Genomic DNA, 17,196 nt, shown 5'->3' on the forward strand with positions numbered 1-17,196 from the left:
CACTTACTTAGACTCTGACTCACCAATATTTTCCTCAACCTGTCTCACTCAGATTCAGACTTATTAAAATTTTCTTGTGATAGCAATTGTATGGACACTTTTGGCTGGATTTTGCCGGCGGCGTGGGCATCGGCGTCAACGTAGACGTCGGCGTCGACATGGACGTTGGCGCCAATGTCATGCACCGTATATGTATACGTATCTATATATATGAAAACGCAAGAAAGGAAAAAATCCCAGAAAAAAGATTTCAGCGTGCGGAATTGAATGTGGGACCTCCGTGTTGTGAATGTGAGACGTTAACCACTGAGCCACTGAAGGGTACCTCCTTCAACGTTGAAATGGCAAGCTATTCATATCTACCACTTACCGCTGTTGGCGAGCATCTTGGGGGAGAACTATCATGTTTTCAACATTATCAGCAAGATGGCACATTTTATTTTTTTATTTACAAAATACTGTCAACCCTCCTTGAGGGCTATTACAGGAGTGGAAAAGATACAAACCTTTTACAAGCAAGGCAATGCAGTGGCAATACAAGAAGAGTACATAAGAAACAAACACAAGGGTAATGACATCATGACGTGCAAGCGTCGCGATCGTGGTACTAACTAATGCATACATTATACAGGAATAGTAATACATTGCCCACAACCAAGTGATAAAGAAAATAAAATAGATTGTTAGATTGTGGATGCTTTCACCCGTATGCAATTACGTTAGCACATAGAACTTGGGGGGACCGCCATGAGATTTACATTTCTTTCTAAAAAATTTTAGAGTGTTGCCTGTGCTACAGTAGCTGAATCAAGCGCATTCCACTCTCTTATTACGCGAGGGAAAAATGAAAACCTGAAGGTATTGTTGCAGCACAAATATTTTTCGAAGATCAGGTCGTGTTTTTGGGGCACTTTGCCTCTTGCTTTTATAGTAGCGAAGGCGGAAGCACTAGTTTCAAAGTGGCCATTCAACAATTAGTAAAAGAACTTCAACCGATGTAATTTTGCTCTATCGCAGAGCGAAGGTAGATCTGCTCGGAGCAGAAGCTCGGAAGGTGAATCTGTTCGCTTATAGCGGTTAAAGATAAATCTTATCGCCTTGCGCTGCACGCTCTCGAGCAAAGCTATGTCAGTATTTGTTGAAGGAAACCACACTATATTCGCATATTCTAGCATAGGTCTTATAAAGGTAATGTAAGATAAGCACTTCGTATCTGTGGTAGTGTAGCGTAGGGTCCGTTTTAGAAAAAACAACTTGTTCATTGCCTTTTTCGTCACTTGTTGTACATGCGCAGTCCATTTGAGGTCAGATGATATTAAAAGCCCTAAATATTTATACTGGGTCGCTGTGCGAAGGGTGACACCATTAAGCGAGTATAGAAATAATAGTTTGCTTTTCTTTCTGCTTACGTTCATCACGGCCGTTTTTTGAGAATTAATAGCCATCTGCCAATCTTGGCACCACTGTGCTATGTTGTTTAGGGATCTGTTAAGGGCAACCTGATCGTCAATGTGTTTGATTTCACTGTAAATCATGCAGTCATCTGCAAACAGTCTAATTTTAACGTTTACTGATTCAATAATGTCATCAATGAATAACAGGAACAAGAGCGCAGCGAGAACAGATTCCTGTGGAACGCCCGAAAGGACTTTAACAGTGTCAGAATTCTGTCCATTATAGTGCACAAACTGGTGGCGGTCTGAAAGGTAATCACTAATTCATTCAACTATTGGACCATTGCCTAGTTTTTCTGAGTTTAGTGATAAGTTTAGAGTGGGACAACGGTCGAAGATCTTAGAGAAATCTAAAAAAATTACATCGATTTGCGATTGTTCGTTTATTGCCAGCCCGAAGTCATGTATAGCCTCTGTGAGCTGAGTGGCAGTAGATAGCCCACTTATGGGCGTTGTGGTCGGGTTATGGGCGTTGTCGTCGAGAAGACTGTGCCATTGGTAGTTGCTCTTCGTTTTTTGTTTGCTTCTACAATATTTTTGCTGTCTTCATCTCAAGTAAAAAGACGACCGTTTATCTGAATTCTGTCAAATATAAGCCTTACTCTTTCCCTCCATCGCGGTTTTCTTTCGTGACTTTCTACAGTTTTCTTCTAGTTTCATGCATGCCAATCGAGTAATCCTCGCTTATTGAATAACCGCTCCCTTTGAGTTTGGAACAAGACTGGAGTATTTTAACTTTGTTGCGATAGTCGAGCAACTTGAAAATTATTGGCCTGTTTTTCGGATCGCCTTCTCTAGTTCTACCGAGACGGTGAATACGTTCAATGCCTGCAGTCTTTACGTCTAGGGTATCTTCAAATATTTCCTTTGATATGAGGTTATGAAGCTCTTGAAAGGACTCGTTTTGTTTTCCCTCAACTCTGTACACAATCAGGTTCGACCTACGACTTCTGTCCTCTAGTTCTTCTATTTTCGTGTTCATGCTTTTGATGTTGTTTTCTAGTTCCACTATTCGCTTTACGCAATTAGAAATCTGCTTTTCCAGTCCACTAATTTTTTCAAGTTTCTTATCGATTGCAGTTAGTTTCTGATTTGTGACGGATTTTTCTTTCTTGATTTCCTTTATGTCGTCCGCGATTGCCTTTACTTGCTTTTACCAATTGCCCTCTGTAGGCCCTGGATTAGTTTCTATGTCGCCACTAAGTAATAACAGGTAGCGAAGAGAATTAGTCACGTTAGTAAGCATTTCGCACATTGACCATTGGCATGGCAGCAAGAATAAGCAAACGTTATTGCTACGGTAACACTTTCCGTATCGTTTGCTCACCTGTACGAAAAACAAGATCGGGTTTGAAGACCGTATCATGGCATCGCCGCCATGCCCGCTGTCAGGTGCCGCGCTGAAGAGCCATTTTATAGTCCCGTTGACAGATGCATCCATTAGCGCCTCTAATGGATCCGATGACGTCATTTTTGCTCCTCCAGGAACGATATTTAGCCGATGAAAGACCACGGGCATCGGCTTCTCTTGATCGGTGACCAAGAGCATAGCTGGCGATGAAGGGGCGTTGTTCATTGGTGATAGCCACGCTGGGACAAACAGCAATACAAGCAGAACCTGTACGAAAAACATGATGGGGTTTGAAGACCGTATCATGGCATCACCGCCATGCCCTTGCCCACTGAGAGCCGCTGCACGCTCATTGCGTGCAGCGGCTCTCATCTCTCCCGCATACTTTGGTCCTTGTAGAAAATAATAAGGGGGTGTGCTCTTGATCACGCACCCGTATCTTGCAGTGGGGAGAATCGTACCCTTTAGTTTTCATGGGAACGATTCTGTTGTAGTTACCATGTGCACAAAGGTCACTGCAATCGTTGCACAGCCTCCGTTTGCAAAAAGGGCGCGCTTTTCAGACACAGCAAAGTAACAACTGAGACGCCTATTCGCGTTCATCTGTACCTGTGAGTACGTTTCGTGCATCATTTGTGCGTGAGAAATGCGAGGAACATTTCGATCTGCTTGCCATTCTGTGCGTAGCCTTGCAATTTGTTGCTATCGCGATCATTGCTTCGCCTTTGCAAGGCTGACTTTTTTTTTTTTCTCAATCAGACTCACTAAAGCTCAATCTCTTCTAAATATTGCTCAATTCGACTCTATTAGACTCGCGGGTTGATCTGATTTTGAGCTATTTTGCTGACCTATGACCTTATGGGTATACATCAGATGTCCTTAGGGAAAAACTTGAAAACTTGCTTTTTTGTTTTTCATTTGGAGGGGGGGTAAAAATCTTAGTTTGCAGACACTGCGGAATCAGGGCATCGATGAAGTATATATAAACATCCTGGAAAAAATCTACAGGGGATCAACTGCTACCATAGTGCTTCATAAAGAAAGCAAAAGATTATCAATCAATGAGGGTGTAAGGCAGGGGGACATTATTACTGGTTAGTACTCACGCCTATTAACACTCATTGTGTCTGTTCACGCTCATTGGTACACACTTGCACTCATACTCACTTCTACACACACTCGTTGCTACTCGTTTTCGTTCATGGTCATACTTAGTCGCAATAAATAGTACAAACTTGCATTTTTACTCATGCCTGCTCACACCATGTGGTAGTCAGGCTTGTACTGATATCTGCTCAGACTCATTGGTACATATTCATGTTCACAGGCCACTCTTCGTCTACTCACTTAATGTTTTAATATTTATTATACTTCGATCAAATAAACCATCATAACAAGCTTAATAAAATGAAGAATTGATTTGAGGGTAACATGCTCTTTTGAAGGTGCCCTGAAACACTTTTTCAAGTCGCCATGGAGCCTCTAAGCATGCTTCTTGCCTCAGAAATTTACCGCTGCAAAGTTTCTAGAATCAGTCCAGTACAAGCGGAGTTCCAAAAATTTGCCACTCGCTGCAATTGCATTCTCTCTTCTCGTCCCGACGAAATAGCTGGAAGCTAAGCAGGGAGTAATTGCACGGCGAAAAAAAAATACTTCACACGCACCTCGTGACCTTGAGCACCTGTTTGTTTTTTTCTTCGCATATGCGGCTTTTCAGTGCGATCGCACACGTACTTGTGAACAAGCGGCGGCCCTGGTTATGACGAGCGCGCCATGCTCAAATCAGGCAATGCCTGTGGCCAGAGCCGTATACTTCTTCTTGACTGTGACAAGTGATTTCTGAGCTTTTAGTGTCATTTGCCAAGGAAAGAAAGCAATTTTTAGCTTTGAAAATTTATTGTGAATTACAGGCTACGTGCTGCGCTACAATATTTGTCTCACTTGTTCTCGGTAGCCTCGACTACTGATCAGCAGTGCTTTCTGATTATGTTCAGTAACTGTTGCTGGGCCTAGAAGTGTGGCAGCTTGGGCTAGTTGGTATGACATGAGGATAGTTATAGCGCGAGTTTTCACGCTATAACTATCGTTGCTGGGCCCCTTTAAATGTGAAGGGAGACTTCACCGCAAAGCGAATATTTTTTTTTACTAGTTGCTTTCAGTGCTTAGTACCTCTACACTGCAATAAAACCACCTTCATAGGCAGTGACATGCGGATCAATATACATTCATTCATTCATTATGAATACTTCGAAACTGTTTGATAAATTAAATTCGAATCGAAGCGAATTTGAATACTCAACCAGTCGTTCGAATATTCAAAGCATTTGAATATTTGCACCAGCCTACTATTCACACTAATTCTGCCTGCTCACGCTCATTAGTACACACTTGCATTCATACTCACATCTACACACACTCGTTGCTACTCGTTTTCGTTCATGGTCATACTTAGTCGCATTCAATAGTACGAACTTGCATTTTTACTCATGCCTGCTCACCATTTAGTAGTCAGGCTCGTACCGATAATTGCTCAGTCTCATTAGTACATATTCACAGACACGTCTACTCACACTTACTCCAAATCAGTCGTGTTTCTAGTCAATGGCAAACATGTTGATTATTACTGGTTAGTACTCACGTCTCACATTCATACTATAAATCAGGTAATAGAGAAAATGCTCAGAGTATAACCAACCACTATACATAGCCTTCATAGATTACGAGAAGGCATTTGATTCAGTAGAAATACCAGCCGTCATGCAGACACTGCGGAATCAGGACGTCGATAAAGCATATATAAACATCCTAGAAGAAATCTACAGGGGATCAACTGCTACCATACCATAGTGATTCATAAAGAAAGCAACAAAATACCAATCAAGAAGCGTGTAAGGCAGGGGGACACAATCGCCCCAATGGTATTTACAGCGTGCTTACAGGAGGTTTTCGGAAGCCTTGAATGGGAACAGTTAGGGATAATAGTTAATGGAGAGTACCTTAGTAACCTGCGCTTCGCCGATGACATTGCATTGCTGAGTAACTCAGGGGACGAACTGCAACTCATGATTACGGAGTTAGACAAGGAGAGCAGAAAGGTGGGTCTTAACCCTTTCAGCCCTGGATTTTTTGTTTTTGCCTGATACACTTTTTGTGCGTGTTTTTCTTGTTGTTAGAACTTCAGAAGACCACAAACGAAAAATTGAGCCACTGGCACAAGCATTCATGGAATATTTAACATGGCATCAAATTAGGTAATTATGGCCCAGTGATTGAAAAATGAAAAAAATGGATTTTTATTCTGAAAATCAATAGTGTACACAAAATAGAAACCAACGTCTTACTTTTCAGCCTAATACTCACTGAAACAGCTTCGGTACGTTGTCCCGAAATTGGTGCTTACCCACCTCAACTTACGCTCCCCGGCTTAACGAAATACCTCTGTTTTGCTTCTTCTTTGTGGCTGCTATCTCTACAAACGTGCCACAATATTGATGTCAATTGCAGTGGAGATCATTGAAGAATTATGCCCCCCAGAATGAGCAGTATTGGTTGCGTTTCCGAGATACTAGGGGAAATATTATGCGGTGGTGTCAATTGACACCACCAGTGCCGGAAAAGTTAAAATTAATCTGCAGAAAATGAAAGTAATGTACAACAACCTCGGAAAAGAGCAGCCCTTCGAAATAGCTAATAGTGCACTTTAAGTTGTAAAAGACAATGTCTACTTAGGGCAGGTAACAACCGCGGAGCTGAACCACGAGATTGAAGTTACTAGAAGAATAAGAATGGGGTGGAGCACATTTGGCAAGCACTCTCAAATTATGACAGGTAGATTGCCACTATTCCTCAAGAGGAAGGTATATAACAGCTGTATTTTGCTGGTACTTAGCTACGGAGCAGAAACCTAGAGACTTACAAAAAGGGTTCAGCTTAAATTGAGCACGACGCAGCGAGCAATGGAAATAAAAATGGTAGGTGTAACCTTAAGAGACAAGAAGAGGGCAGAGTGGATTAGAAAACAAACGGGGGTTAAGGATATCATAGTTGAAGTCAAGAAGAGGAAATGGACATGGGCCGGGCATGTAGCACGTAGACAGGATAACCGCTGGTCATTAAGGGTAACTAACTGGATTCCCAGAGAAGGCAAGCGGGTTAAAGGGAGACAGAAGGTTAGGTGGGCAGATGAGATTGAAAAGTTTGCGGGCATAAATTGGCAGCAGCAAGCACAGGACCGGATTAACCTGCGGAACATGGGAGAGGCCTTTGTCCAGCAGTAGACGTATTCAGGCTGATGATGATGATGATGATGATGATGAAAATTTTAGTTCATATTAGAGAAAAATCTTTTGCATAACCCAAATAAAAACCAAGCATTTAGTACACTGGTGTTCTGTGTAAGCAGTAATTCTGTTTAATTAGTTTCCCTTTATCGAGCTTCTCTTGATTATTCTTTTGTAAAGGCTCGTTCACACTGAAGTCGGGGGGGTCAAAGCGGCGAGGCTGCAACGCAGAAAGGGGTAAAAACCTCCTCTCTAGAAAGGGAAAGCAAGAGAAAAACCAGGCGGCAAGGGAAGTCGCTCTTGGAGCATTTTGCTGCCACGTGCCGAGGCTTGCCACTTTGCCGCAGCCAATCAGAATTCCACGCAACGGAGGCGCGATGGTGGCGCGGTAGTACGTTTGGGAGAAGCAATGACACGTCACAGGGACACGTGCACAAAAGCACGAGATTCCCGCCTACTCTGCCGCGCGGCGATCCATTGGAGACAGGTGGTCTGAACAGGTTCATGCACTCGCCGCCTTGCCGCTTCGCAAAAACCCACTTGGCCGCTTTGACATGCTGCTTTCTGTGTGAATTAACCTGAATGATGCTGTAACAGAGTACGTTGTATGTTGTTGTGTGTTCATGTGTAATCCTGCATGCATTTCAGGAGTATTGAAGACAATAAACTATCAGGATGTCTTTTGCCCGAGGTAAATATTTCGAAATCAGGGGCGCTTGCTGTGTCATTGAACTTAGGATGCTGATGCACATACACCGTCTTTTTCCAGTCCATGAAAAAACACCTCCCACTTTTTTGCTACTTTTTTAGAAAAAACAATATATATGATGCACCTTTTTAAAAAAACCCAATCAACACGAGGAAACAGAATTGTGCTCTCTGAGTATACTCATCGCGAAATGCTCTAATTAAGCAAGGCTCTGAATAAATATTGCCACGTTCCATTTCCCAAGTTCTCGTTATCGTCCCAAAACACCACAGGATTCTCAGCGCAAACCGCGCCTGCAGTTTTCGAGAAGGTTCCGGACTGTAGTAGATCATTTCGATAAGATCATGCCCACTGTGCGAACGGTACAGATTGTTCTGGAACCTACGCCACCGCCAGCGATAACGCTAGAACATTCGATGGCAAGAGTATAAACGCCGACGCGCTTCGCCGCTTGTCAGTTGTTGAACGAAGGCCGACGCTCCGTTCACCACTATCAGTCCGAGACTGCTATCTGTGCAAGACTGCTGCTGTAATCGGACTTTCCGTTTACTGGGCACAGGTTCGCCCAAATAAACCGTTAAATCCCAACACGAAGTCTCCTGTCTTCGGCCACGTCACGACCCCGTGACATCTGGTGGAGGTGCTGCTTCGTTCATGCACCGGACGCCCCCGTCAAGCCGTGAACCCAGCCCACGTCGCGGAGAAGACACCGACGCCAACCAAAAGCAGCGAACAAGCCGCCGACAGCAAGGTCTCCCACCAGAGTACGGGCTTCTACAAGACAAGGCGCGGAAAGCCAAGGCCATGACCTCTACTGCAGCGACTATGACAACCGGAGTGTCCCAGCCCGCGATCGTCATTCATTAACCCAGGGAACCACCAACGTTTCATGGGTCATCGTTTGAAGACCCGGAAACCTGGCTAGAAACATACGACCGTGTGGCCGCCCTCAACCACTGGGACAACGAAGAAAAGCTCCGTCGTGTGTACTTCTACCTGAAAGACACCGCAAGGACCTGGCTAGAGAATCGGGAGTCCACGCTCCGAACGTGGGATGTCTTCTGCGGCGCATTTCTGCAAACGTTCGCGAGCGTCGCTCGCAAAGAGAGGGCCGCTGCTCTACTAGAGACCCGTGTTCAGCTACCAAGTGAAAAGGTTGGAATTTTTACAGAGGAGATGACCCGCCTATTTCGTCACGCTGACCCAGACATGCCTGAGGAGAACAAAGTTCGTTTCCTCATGCGGGGGGTCAAACAGGAGCTCTTCGTGGGATTAATGAGGAATCCACCGAACACCGTCTAAGAATTTGTATCCGAGGCGACCACCATCGAAAAAACCCTGGACATGCGCACCAGACAGTATAATCGTCGCCTGACTCCAGAATGCGCTGCTGCTCAAGCCAGTGACTCCGACAACCTGCGTGAAACGATCCGAGCGATCGTGCGGGAAGAGCTGCGCAAACTGTTGCCTTCGGCGCTACCTCAAGTGGGTTTGTTCGCCGACATTGTGCGAGAAGAAGTTCGGCAATCGCTTCGAATTTCCCAAACACCGCTGTCCGAGCCAGAAACTATGAGCTACGCCGCTGCAGTGCGCCACAACGCTCCTCCCCGTCCACACCGAAACGCCGCCCCGTCGCACTTCCGTCGGCAGACACCACCGCTTCCACCACCCCCACCGACGACCTACCGTTCGTCCGCGGGCCAGCGCAGTGCGCCGAGGAAAACCGACGTTTGGCGCACACCTGACCGCCGCCCACTGTGCTACCACTGCGGCGAGTCCGGGCACAGTTACCGTCGTTGCCAGTACCGACAGATGGGACTGCGTGGCTTCGCCGTCGATGCACCGCGTCCGCAGCCAGGGGAACGGCCACGTGACATCGCCGACTACCTGACAGGAACTCAATGTACACCACGAAGTCCTTCCTGTTCGCCGTCGCCCAGCCGCCGCATGTCACCGCACCCCCGGCAGTACTCCGGCCCAACGCGGGGCCGGTCTCCTAGCCCGTATCCGGGAAACTAAGGGCAGCAACTGGTGGAGGTGCGGTTGCTGTGCGACGAACTACCGAAGATCCTCCTCCGACGACGACGCCGCGACGGAGCTTTTCGAACACAACGCCAACCAGGCAAAGCCCTGACAGCGAAAGCTCACTTACCGAAGGTGGCCTGACGACGCAACATGGAAGCAGCGGAACAAGCCGACGCAGCCGCGACCTGACGCCACGCCCTAACTGTAATGCGAGACGGTGAACTAGCGACCTCGAGGTTCTTATCGACGGCCACAGTGTGACCGCTCTCGTTGATACTGGAGCTGACTGTTCTGTCATCAGTGGGTAGTTCGCCGCGAAGTTAAAGAAAGTTAGGACAGCTTGGAAAGGCCCTGAAATCCGCACAGCTGGAGGTCATCTCGTAACGCCTGCAGGAATCTGCACAGCGAGAGTCACCATTAACGGCCGTATTTATCCTACAGACTTCGTAGTCTTACAGCGTTGCTCGAGAGATGTCATCCTTGGCATGGACTTCTTATGCCTCCATGGTGCTGTCATCAACCTAAAAACAAAGTCGATAACGTTATCCACAGAAGAAGCACTACCGCCGCGCACGCCGTCAGGACATCATGCCTTGAATGTGCTGGAAGAACAAGTCACCATTCTGCCTCGCTCAAGCGTCATTATTTCAATCGGCGCTCCTAAATCACCTGACTTGGAAGGCGTCGTTGAAGGCAGTCAGCATCTGTTGGTCACCCGAAATATTTGTGTCGCAAGAGGAATTGCAGAGCTGCGGGGAGGCAAAGCAACGGTTATGCTCACGAATTTCAGCAATGAGTACAATCATGTGAACAAAGGAACAACGGTCACATACATCGAAGAAATTGTCGAAGCCACCAGTGCTTTTGCCCTCGCCGATTCTGCGGAACCTGCTCAGAGGAACCAAGCCCCTCCCATAGCTTTCGACGTCAATCCCAGACTTCCGAACAATAAGCAAGAACAGCTCAAGGCCCTGCTCCTGCAATACGAAGATTGCTTTTCGTCGTCATCGAAAATTCGGCAGACCCCAATCACAAAACATCGCATCATAACCGAAGAAAATGCCAGACCACTCCGTCAGAGTCAGTACAGGGTTTCGACGCGAGAACGTGAGGCCATGAAGAGACAAGTTGATGAAATGCTGCGGGATGACATTATCCAGCCACCGAAGAGTCCATGGGCATCCCCCGTGGTGTTAGTGAAGAAAAAGGATGGGACCCTACGTTTCTGCGTCAATTATCGCCGCCTGAACAAAATCACAAGAAAGGACGTGTATCCTCTCCCACGAATAGACGACGCACTTGATCGGCTCCATAACGCCAAGTACTTTTCGTCAATGGACCTCAAGACTGGCTATTGGCAAATCGACGTCGACGAAAGAGACCGAGAGAAGACGGCGTTTATAACACCAAACGGCCTTTTCGAGTTTAAGGTGATGCCCTTCGGCCTTTGCTCAGCGCCTGCAACTTTTCAACGCGTTATGGATACAGTACTGGCAGGATTGAAGTGGCAGACTTGCCTTGTGTACTTGGACGACGTCGTCGTGTTTTCCTCGAGTTTCGACGAGCATCTTTGGCGCCTTGAAGCTGTACTTCAAGCCATCAAGACTTCCGGACTCACACTGAAGCCAGAAAAGTGCCGATTTGCGTATGAGGAGCTCTTGTTTCTGGGGCACGTTATCAGCAAGTCTGGAGTTCGTCCCGATCCACGGAAAACAGCCGCCATCGCCGACTTCCCGCCACCCACTGACAAGAAATCCGTGCGCCGATTTCTGGGCCTGTGCACTTATTATAGGCGGTTCGTGAAAAACTTCGCCCACATCGCCGATCCTCTCACTAACCTTACCAAAGCCGACGTGGAGTTCAAGTGGGAAACGCCAGAGGAACACGCTTTCCAGGAGCTTAAACATTGCCTCCAGATGCCTCCGTTACTTGGCCGTTTCGACGAATTCGCCGAGACAGAAATACATACTGACGCAAGCAGCGTAGGTCTTGGCGCCGTTCTTGTGCAGAAGGCTGACGGACTTGAAAGGGTTATTAGTTACGCCAGCCGATCGCTATCCAAAGCAGAAGCAAATTATTCTACAACAGAAAAGGAGTGCCTCGCCATCATCTGGGCTACATCGAAATTTCGCCCCTACCTCTACGGCAGGCCCTTCAAAGTTGTGAGCGACCACCACGCCTTGTGTTGGCTAGCCACCTTGAAGGACCCTTCAGGTCGCCTCGCACGATGGAGCCTGAGACTTCAAGAATATGACATTACTGTCATTTACAAGTCCGGCAAAAAAAAACTCTGACGCCGACTGTCTCTCTCGTGCGCCTGTCGACCAACCGCTTTCTGACGACCCGGATGACGACTACTTCTTGGGAACGATAACTACAGACGACTTCGCTGAACGACAGCGGGCCGACCCGGAACTTAAGCCCCTAATAGAATACCTCGAAGGCAGGACCGCCGAAGTCCCGAAGGTATTCAAGCGCGCACTTGCGTCGTTCTTCCTACGAAACGCTTTTCTACAAAAGAAAAACTTTGCACCGCTTCAAGCTAAGTACCTCCTTGTGGTGCCTTCAGCTCTGCGACCAGAACTCCTGCAGGCCCTGCACGACGATCCGACGGCAGGGCACCTTGGTGTTTCTCGCCCGCTCGCGAGAATACAAGAAAGGTACTACTGGCCACGTCTTACCACCGACGTCACTCGTTATGTGAGGACATGCCGGGACTGTCAGCAACGCAAGGCACCGCCGACAAGGCCAGCGGGACTTCTGCAGCCAATTGATCCACCTTGCCGACCTTTCCAGCAGATTGGTATGGACCTACTAGGGCCGTTTCCGACGTCGGCTTTCGGAAACAAGTGGATCGTGGTAGCTACCGACTACCTCACCCGCTACGCCGAGACAAAAGCCCTGCCAAAAGGCAGTGCATCCGAGGTAGCTAAGTTCTTCGTCGAAAATATCGTCTTACGTCACGGCGCCCCGGAGGTCCTTATCACCGACAGAGGAACGGCATTCACTGCCGACTTAACTCAAGCGATCTTGGCATACAGCCAAACAAACCACCGCCGGACGACAGCGTACCACCCACAGACCAACGGCCTCACCGAGCGGCTTAACAAGACGATCGCCGACATGCTGTCAATGTACGTCGATGTCGAACACGAGACGTGGGACGCCGTTCTTCTGTATGTGACCTTCGCATACAACACGGCAGTGCAGGAGACGACGCAGATATCTCCATACAAATTGGTCTATGGAAGGAGCCCGGCAACGACGCTGGATGCCATGTTACCCAACGTCACCGACGAAAAAAGCCTCGATGTGAGCGAGTACCTTCAACGTGCCGAAGAAGCCCGACAACTTGCGCGTCTCCGTATCAAGAATCAACAGATGACAGACAGCCACCGTTACAACCTTCGACGACGCTTTGTGGAATACCAGCCCGGTGAACGTGTTTGGGTGTGGACGCCGATACGCCGACGTGGACTAAGTGAAAAGCTTTTGCGATGCTACTTCGGACCGTACTGGGTGGTTCGACGTCTCGGCCCACTTGATTACGAGGTTGTCCCCGACGGCATCATGAACTCTCAACGACGCCGATCGCGACCTGAAGTCGTGCATGTCGCGCGCCTCAAGCCGTTTCATGCGCGTTAACAAACTGAAACAGTGTTTTTTTTGTATTATTGTTTCATCGTAATTTATTCATTGTACTTTCTTGCATTATTGTACCTTCATCTTTAGTTAAAGCATCGGGATGATGCCTTTTTTCAGAGGGGGGCATCGCCACGTTCCATTTCCCAAGTTCTCGTTGTCGTCCCAAAACACCACACGATTCTCAGCGCAAACTGCGCCTGCAGTTTTCGAGAACGTTCCGGACTGTAGTAGATCATTTCGATAAGATCACGCCCACTGTGCGAACGGTACAGATTGTTTTGAACCAAAAACCGAAACAGAAAAATACTTTTGCATTTGCAGTGCCACGGTTTTATATAATTAGTATTTGGGGTAGCGCTGCATATGGAGGGTGCTTTACTGAATAGTTTTCTGTGGTATCCATGTCGTTCGCTCTTCGTTTTCGTCGCTGTGAGCGTGTGCATGGTTTCACTGCACACACATCGTGTAGCCCTCGACGACATTCATCTTTGTTCTCTCTCCTATTTTTTTTTTTCTCGGAGAACCATGCTTTCATCACTGAGGGGGATGCGATCTCCGACACCACGGTGACAATGACAAGTTTTCAGAGGTCAACTCGTCACGCGCTTTCATCTTGCTCCGCGAGTTTGCGGGACCATAGCCTTTGCAATTAGCTCTTGCAACACACATCGTCGCATTGAATGTAATGTAATGCAATATCAACAAATTGTAGTGTATATAGGAGGTAATACTGACAGCTAACTCTTGGATACCATACTGCGAAACCCCTACAGAATGTTGGTGCAAGCAAACACAGCCGCTCTTGAGGGCTCTTTTCACAAAGTTTTTTCGGGTTAAAAGAGCACTGATGCTTGGCGAGATAGCACATACGTTAACGACCGCGTCCTTAAAATCAAAGTTCACCATCGCTACTTATGCAACCTCCTCCCCCCCTGCAGTTTTTCATGCTCGTTCAAGACGGATGGTTTCCTTTTTGTTTGAGCTTTCGACGCAGTTCTAACATGCAGGGGGGTGTTATCGTATGTGTCTCCTAGAGGATAGAGAAGGACTGGCTACTTTGATCTCTAGCTGCTTCAACAGTACTCGCACGCTTCTACTCACTCCTAAAATTATGATGCGTGGGGGCATGTTATCAGTTTGGACTTGTTACGGAACATGGCGGCGACGGCGAAAACCGACCGGGAGTGTCTATATAATCAATATCGCAATAATAATGCATTTTTACCGCCAAATAAGTGTCTTGGGTTATTTCTGCCTTCAGTTCCCTTTTTATTTAATTACTGTGCTTATTTTTCAAACTTCCATGCCAAACCTGCATATAACGAAATCCTCTCTATATCGAATTTTCGTGAGAATTAGTCAATTTTGTTATATATAGGTATAACTTATTTAGTCCTCTTAACTGGAAGTCATTCAATGGTCACATCCTCTGGCACACTGTGCTGTTTTGATTGGAAACATTGCTGAGTGGCTGTTACCACCGTAAAAGTGATTTTTGCACATTGTTGTTGCAAATCCTTCTGGCGTTCTCATTTTTGGAGGCATTATGTGCTTGGTAGAAACACATAAACGGTGATCGTCTTACACTTAATCCACACATACAAAAGATAAATCGAGACCAAGAGCCAGAAGCTGCAAGTATTGCTGGACTGCTAAAACTTCTCAATTAGGCCTTGATGGTGGCGATAACAAAGTGGTGCTGTCATTTTTGTAATATGGGATATGAAAAATGTACCGCGTCATTTGTTAAAAAGCCCTTAACCATGATCAGCTATGGTTTGTCAGGCGGGAGAACAAAACCAGTCACATATCGTGGTCTTTCATGTAATAGGCACTAGTTTTTTTTTTATTTTTGTTCTTGGATGACTTGGATGTCACCTTGAAGGAAAATGTGGAAGCTTGCGATGGAAAAAATCTGTAAACAGGCATTGTGTTGAGCCAACTTTTCGACAAGCAGACTTGTCTTGTTCGTTTGAAAAAGTGATTATCAATAACCGGTGGGACGATAACAACAAACTCGGTCGCGTCCACTTCTACCTGAGGGGTGTCGCGGAGCTTTGGTTAAACAATCATGAGGCTGAGATTACCACCTGGGCCTCTTTCAAAACGACCCTCACAGACGTATTCGGCCGACCGGCGGTGCGCAAGCTCCGCGCGTAGCAGCGTTTGCGTGATCGTGCCCAGTTGGCAGGAGAAAGTTTCACATCTTACATTGAGGATGTCGTAGGCCTCTGCCGGCGCTTCAATCCGGCCATGTCCGCAGCCGCCAAAGTCAAGCATATCATGAAGGGCATCGAGGACGATGCGTTCCACGTGCTTGAGGCGAAAACTCCTCGAACCATCACAGACATCATTCAGCACTGCCAGAGCTACAACGAGTTGCGAAAGCAGCGCATTTCCACGCGACATCACAGTTTCGACATGACCAGCACGTCAGCACTGATCGTTGGCGCGATCTCTCCAGACCCGGTAGTATTGACGCACCAAATACAACAGTTCATCTGCGAGGAGGTTGCCGGCCAATTGTCTATTGCTCCCTTTCTCCCTACTAATAGTTATGGACTCCCCTCGTCAGTGTGCCACACCATTGAGGAGCAAGTATCCGAAGCTCTTCTGCCTACGCACCAGCCACCGCCTGTATCAGCGCCATTGACCTATGCTGACGTCGCGAGAAGGCCTTCACATGCAGTGCCATACACCACAGCACAGGCCCTCGTCAACGCCCTCGTGTCTTCTACGCACCGCGGGCACCGACAAGCCCGGAAGTTCCACTTTATCGACGTCCTGCCACCCTTCCCAATAATCCTTGGCGCACACTGGACAACTGACCAATATGCTATTACTGTGGTCTACCCGGGCATGTCGAGCGTTTCTGCCGTCGCCGCGTTCCTTGTCCAACTGCCGTTGAAGCCAATTACAGCTAGGACCATGCAGAGCCGCAACAGCCAATGCCCTCCCACGCTCCTTCAAATACCTCATTGTCGAACCGCCGCACCTCCCACTCGTCTCGATCACCCTCGCCGCGCTGGTGCTCACTATCGCCAATGCTTCGACGCACCGCGCCCGTCCACACGGAAAACTGACCACCGCAGTTCCTGTGGCAAGAACTGCGCCACTGTCGAAATCTACAAGGCCTCGTTCCAAACCTGCAAACGAAATCCCAACCTTCATTGAAGGTGTTGCCATGTCCGCCTTAGTCGATACTTGAGCTGCTGTGTCCGTGTTGAGCGAAGCAATGTGCCGCAAGTTAAAAAAGATTACGACTCCACTTTCTGGTGTTTTTCTCCTTACAGCGACCGCACATCACATACAACCTTCCGTCACGTGCACAGCTCGTCTACTCATTCAGGATGTTTTTTATGTGGTTGAATTCGTAGTCTTTTTGCACTGCTCGCATGACGTTATATTGGGCTGGGACTTTCTTTCCATGCATCATGCCGTTGTTCATTGTGCCCATGCCGAGCTTGAGTTATCAGCAATCTGGCACATCGCTCCTATCAAGTCATCTCTTTCTCGTGTCGTCATCACCGAGGACATGGACATCCCACCTATGTCGTCTGCTATTGTGCCAATCTCCTGCGACCATGCTTTCTCTACCGCCTTGTTTACGCCGTCAGCGAAATTCACTTCCCGTAAACACTTTCTTCTCCCATTTGCTCTTATCACGATCGAAAACTCCTCCGCAACCATTTATGTCCCGAACCTGCTTTCGGTCCCAACCACTATGTTCTG

General features: G+C 47.4%; 2 protein-coding genes across 18 annotated transcripts in view; one reads left to right on the forward strand and one right to left on the reverse strand.

The window, feature by feature from the left end:
- LOC119178046 (uncharacterized) overlaps positions 1-17,196 on the forward strand; it is an 831,732-nt gene that overhangs the window by 752,515 nt on the left and 62,021 nt on the right. The gene's annotated exons all lie outside the window — the stretch shown is intronic.
- LOC142767526 (uncharacterized) overlaps positions 1-17,196 on the reverse strand; it is a 75,920-nt gene that overhangs the window by 3,766 nt on the left and 54,958 nt on the right. For all 6 annotated transcript variants that reach the window (XR_012884958.1, XR_012884971.1, XR_012884957.1 and 3 more), the window contains one exon: positions 2,782-3,072. Coding sequence is in view for 1 of the 6 variants with exons in the window: in XM_075869355.1 (XP_075725470.1) it covers positions 2,782-3,072 (291 nt within the window). In the remaining 5 variants the exon portion in view is untranslated. The remainder of the gene's footprint in view (positions 1-2,781; positions 3,073-17,196) is intronic.

Source organism: Rhipicephalus microplus, chromosome 1 (genome assembly GCF_043290135.1).
Source record: "Rhipicephalus microplus isolate Deutch F79 chromosome 1, USDA_Rmic, whole genome shotgun sequence".
NCBI lineage: Eukaryota > Metazoa > Arthropoda > Arachnida > Ixodida > Ixodidae > Rhipicephalus > Rhipicephalus microplus.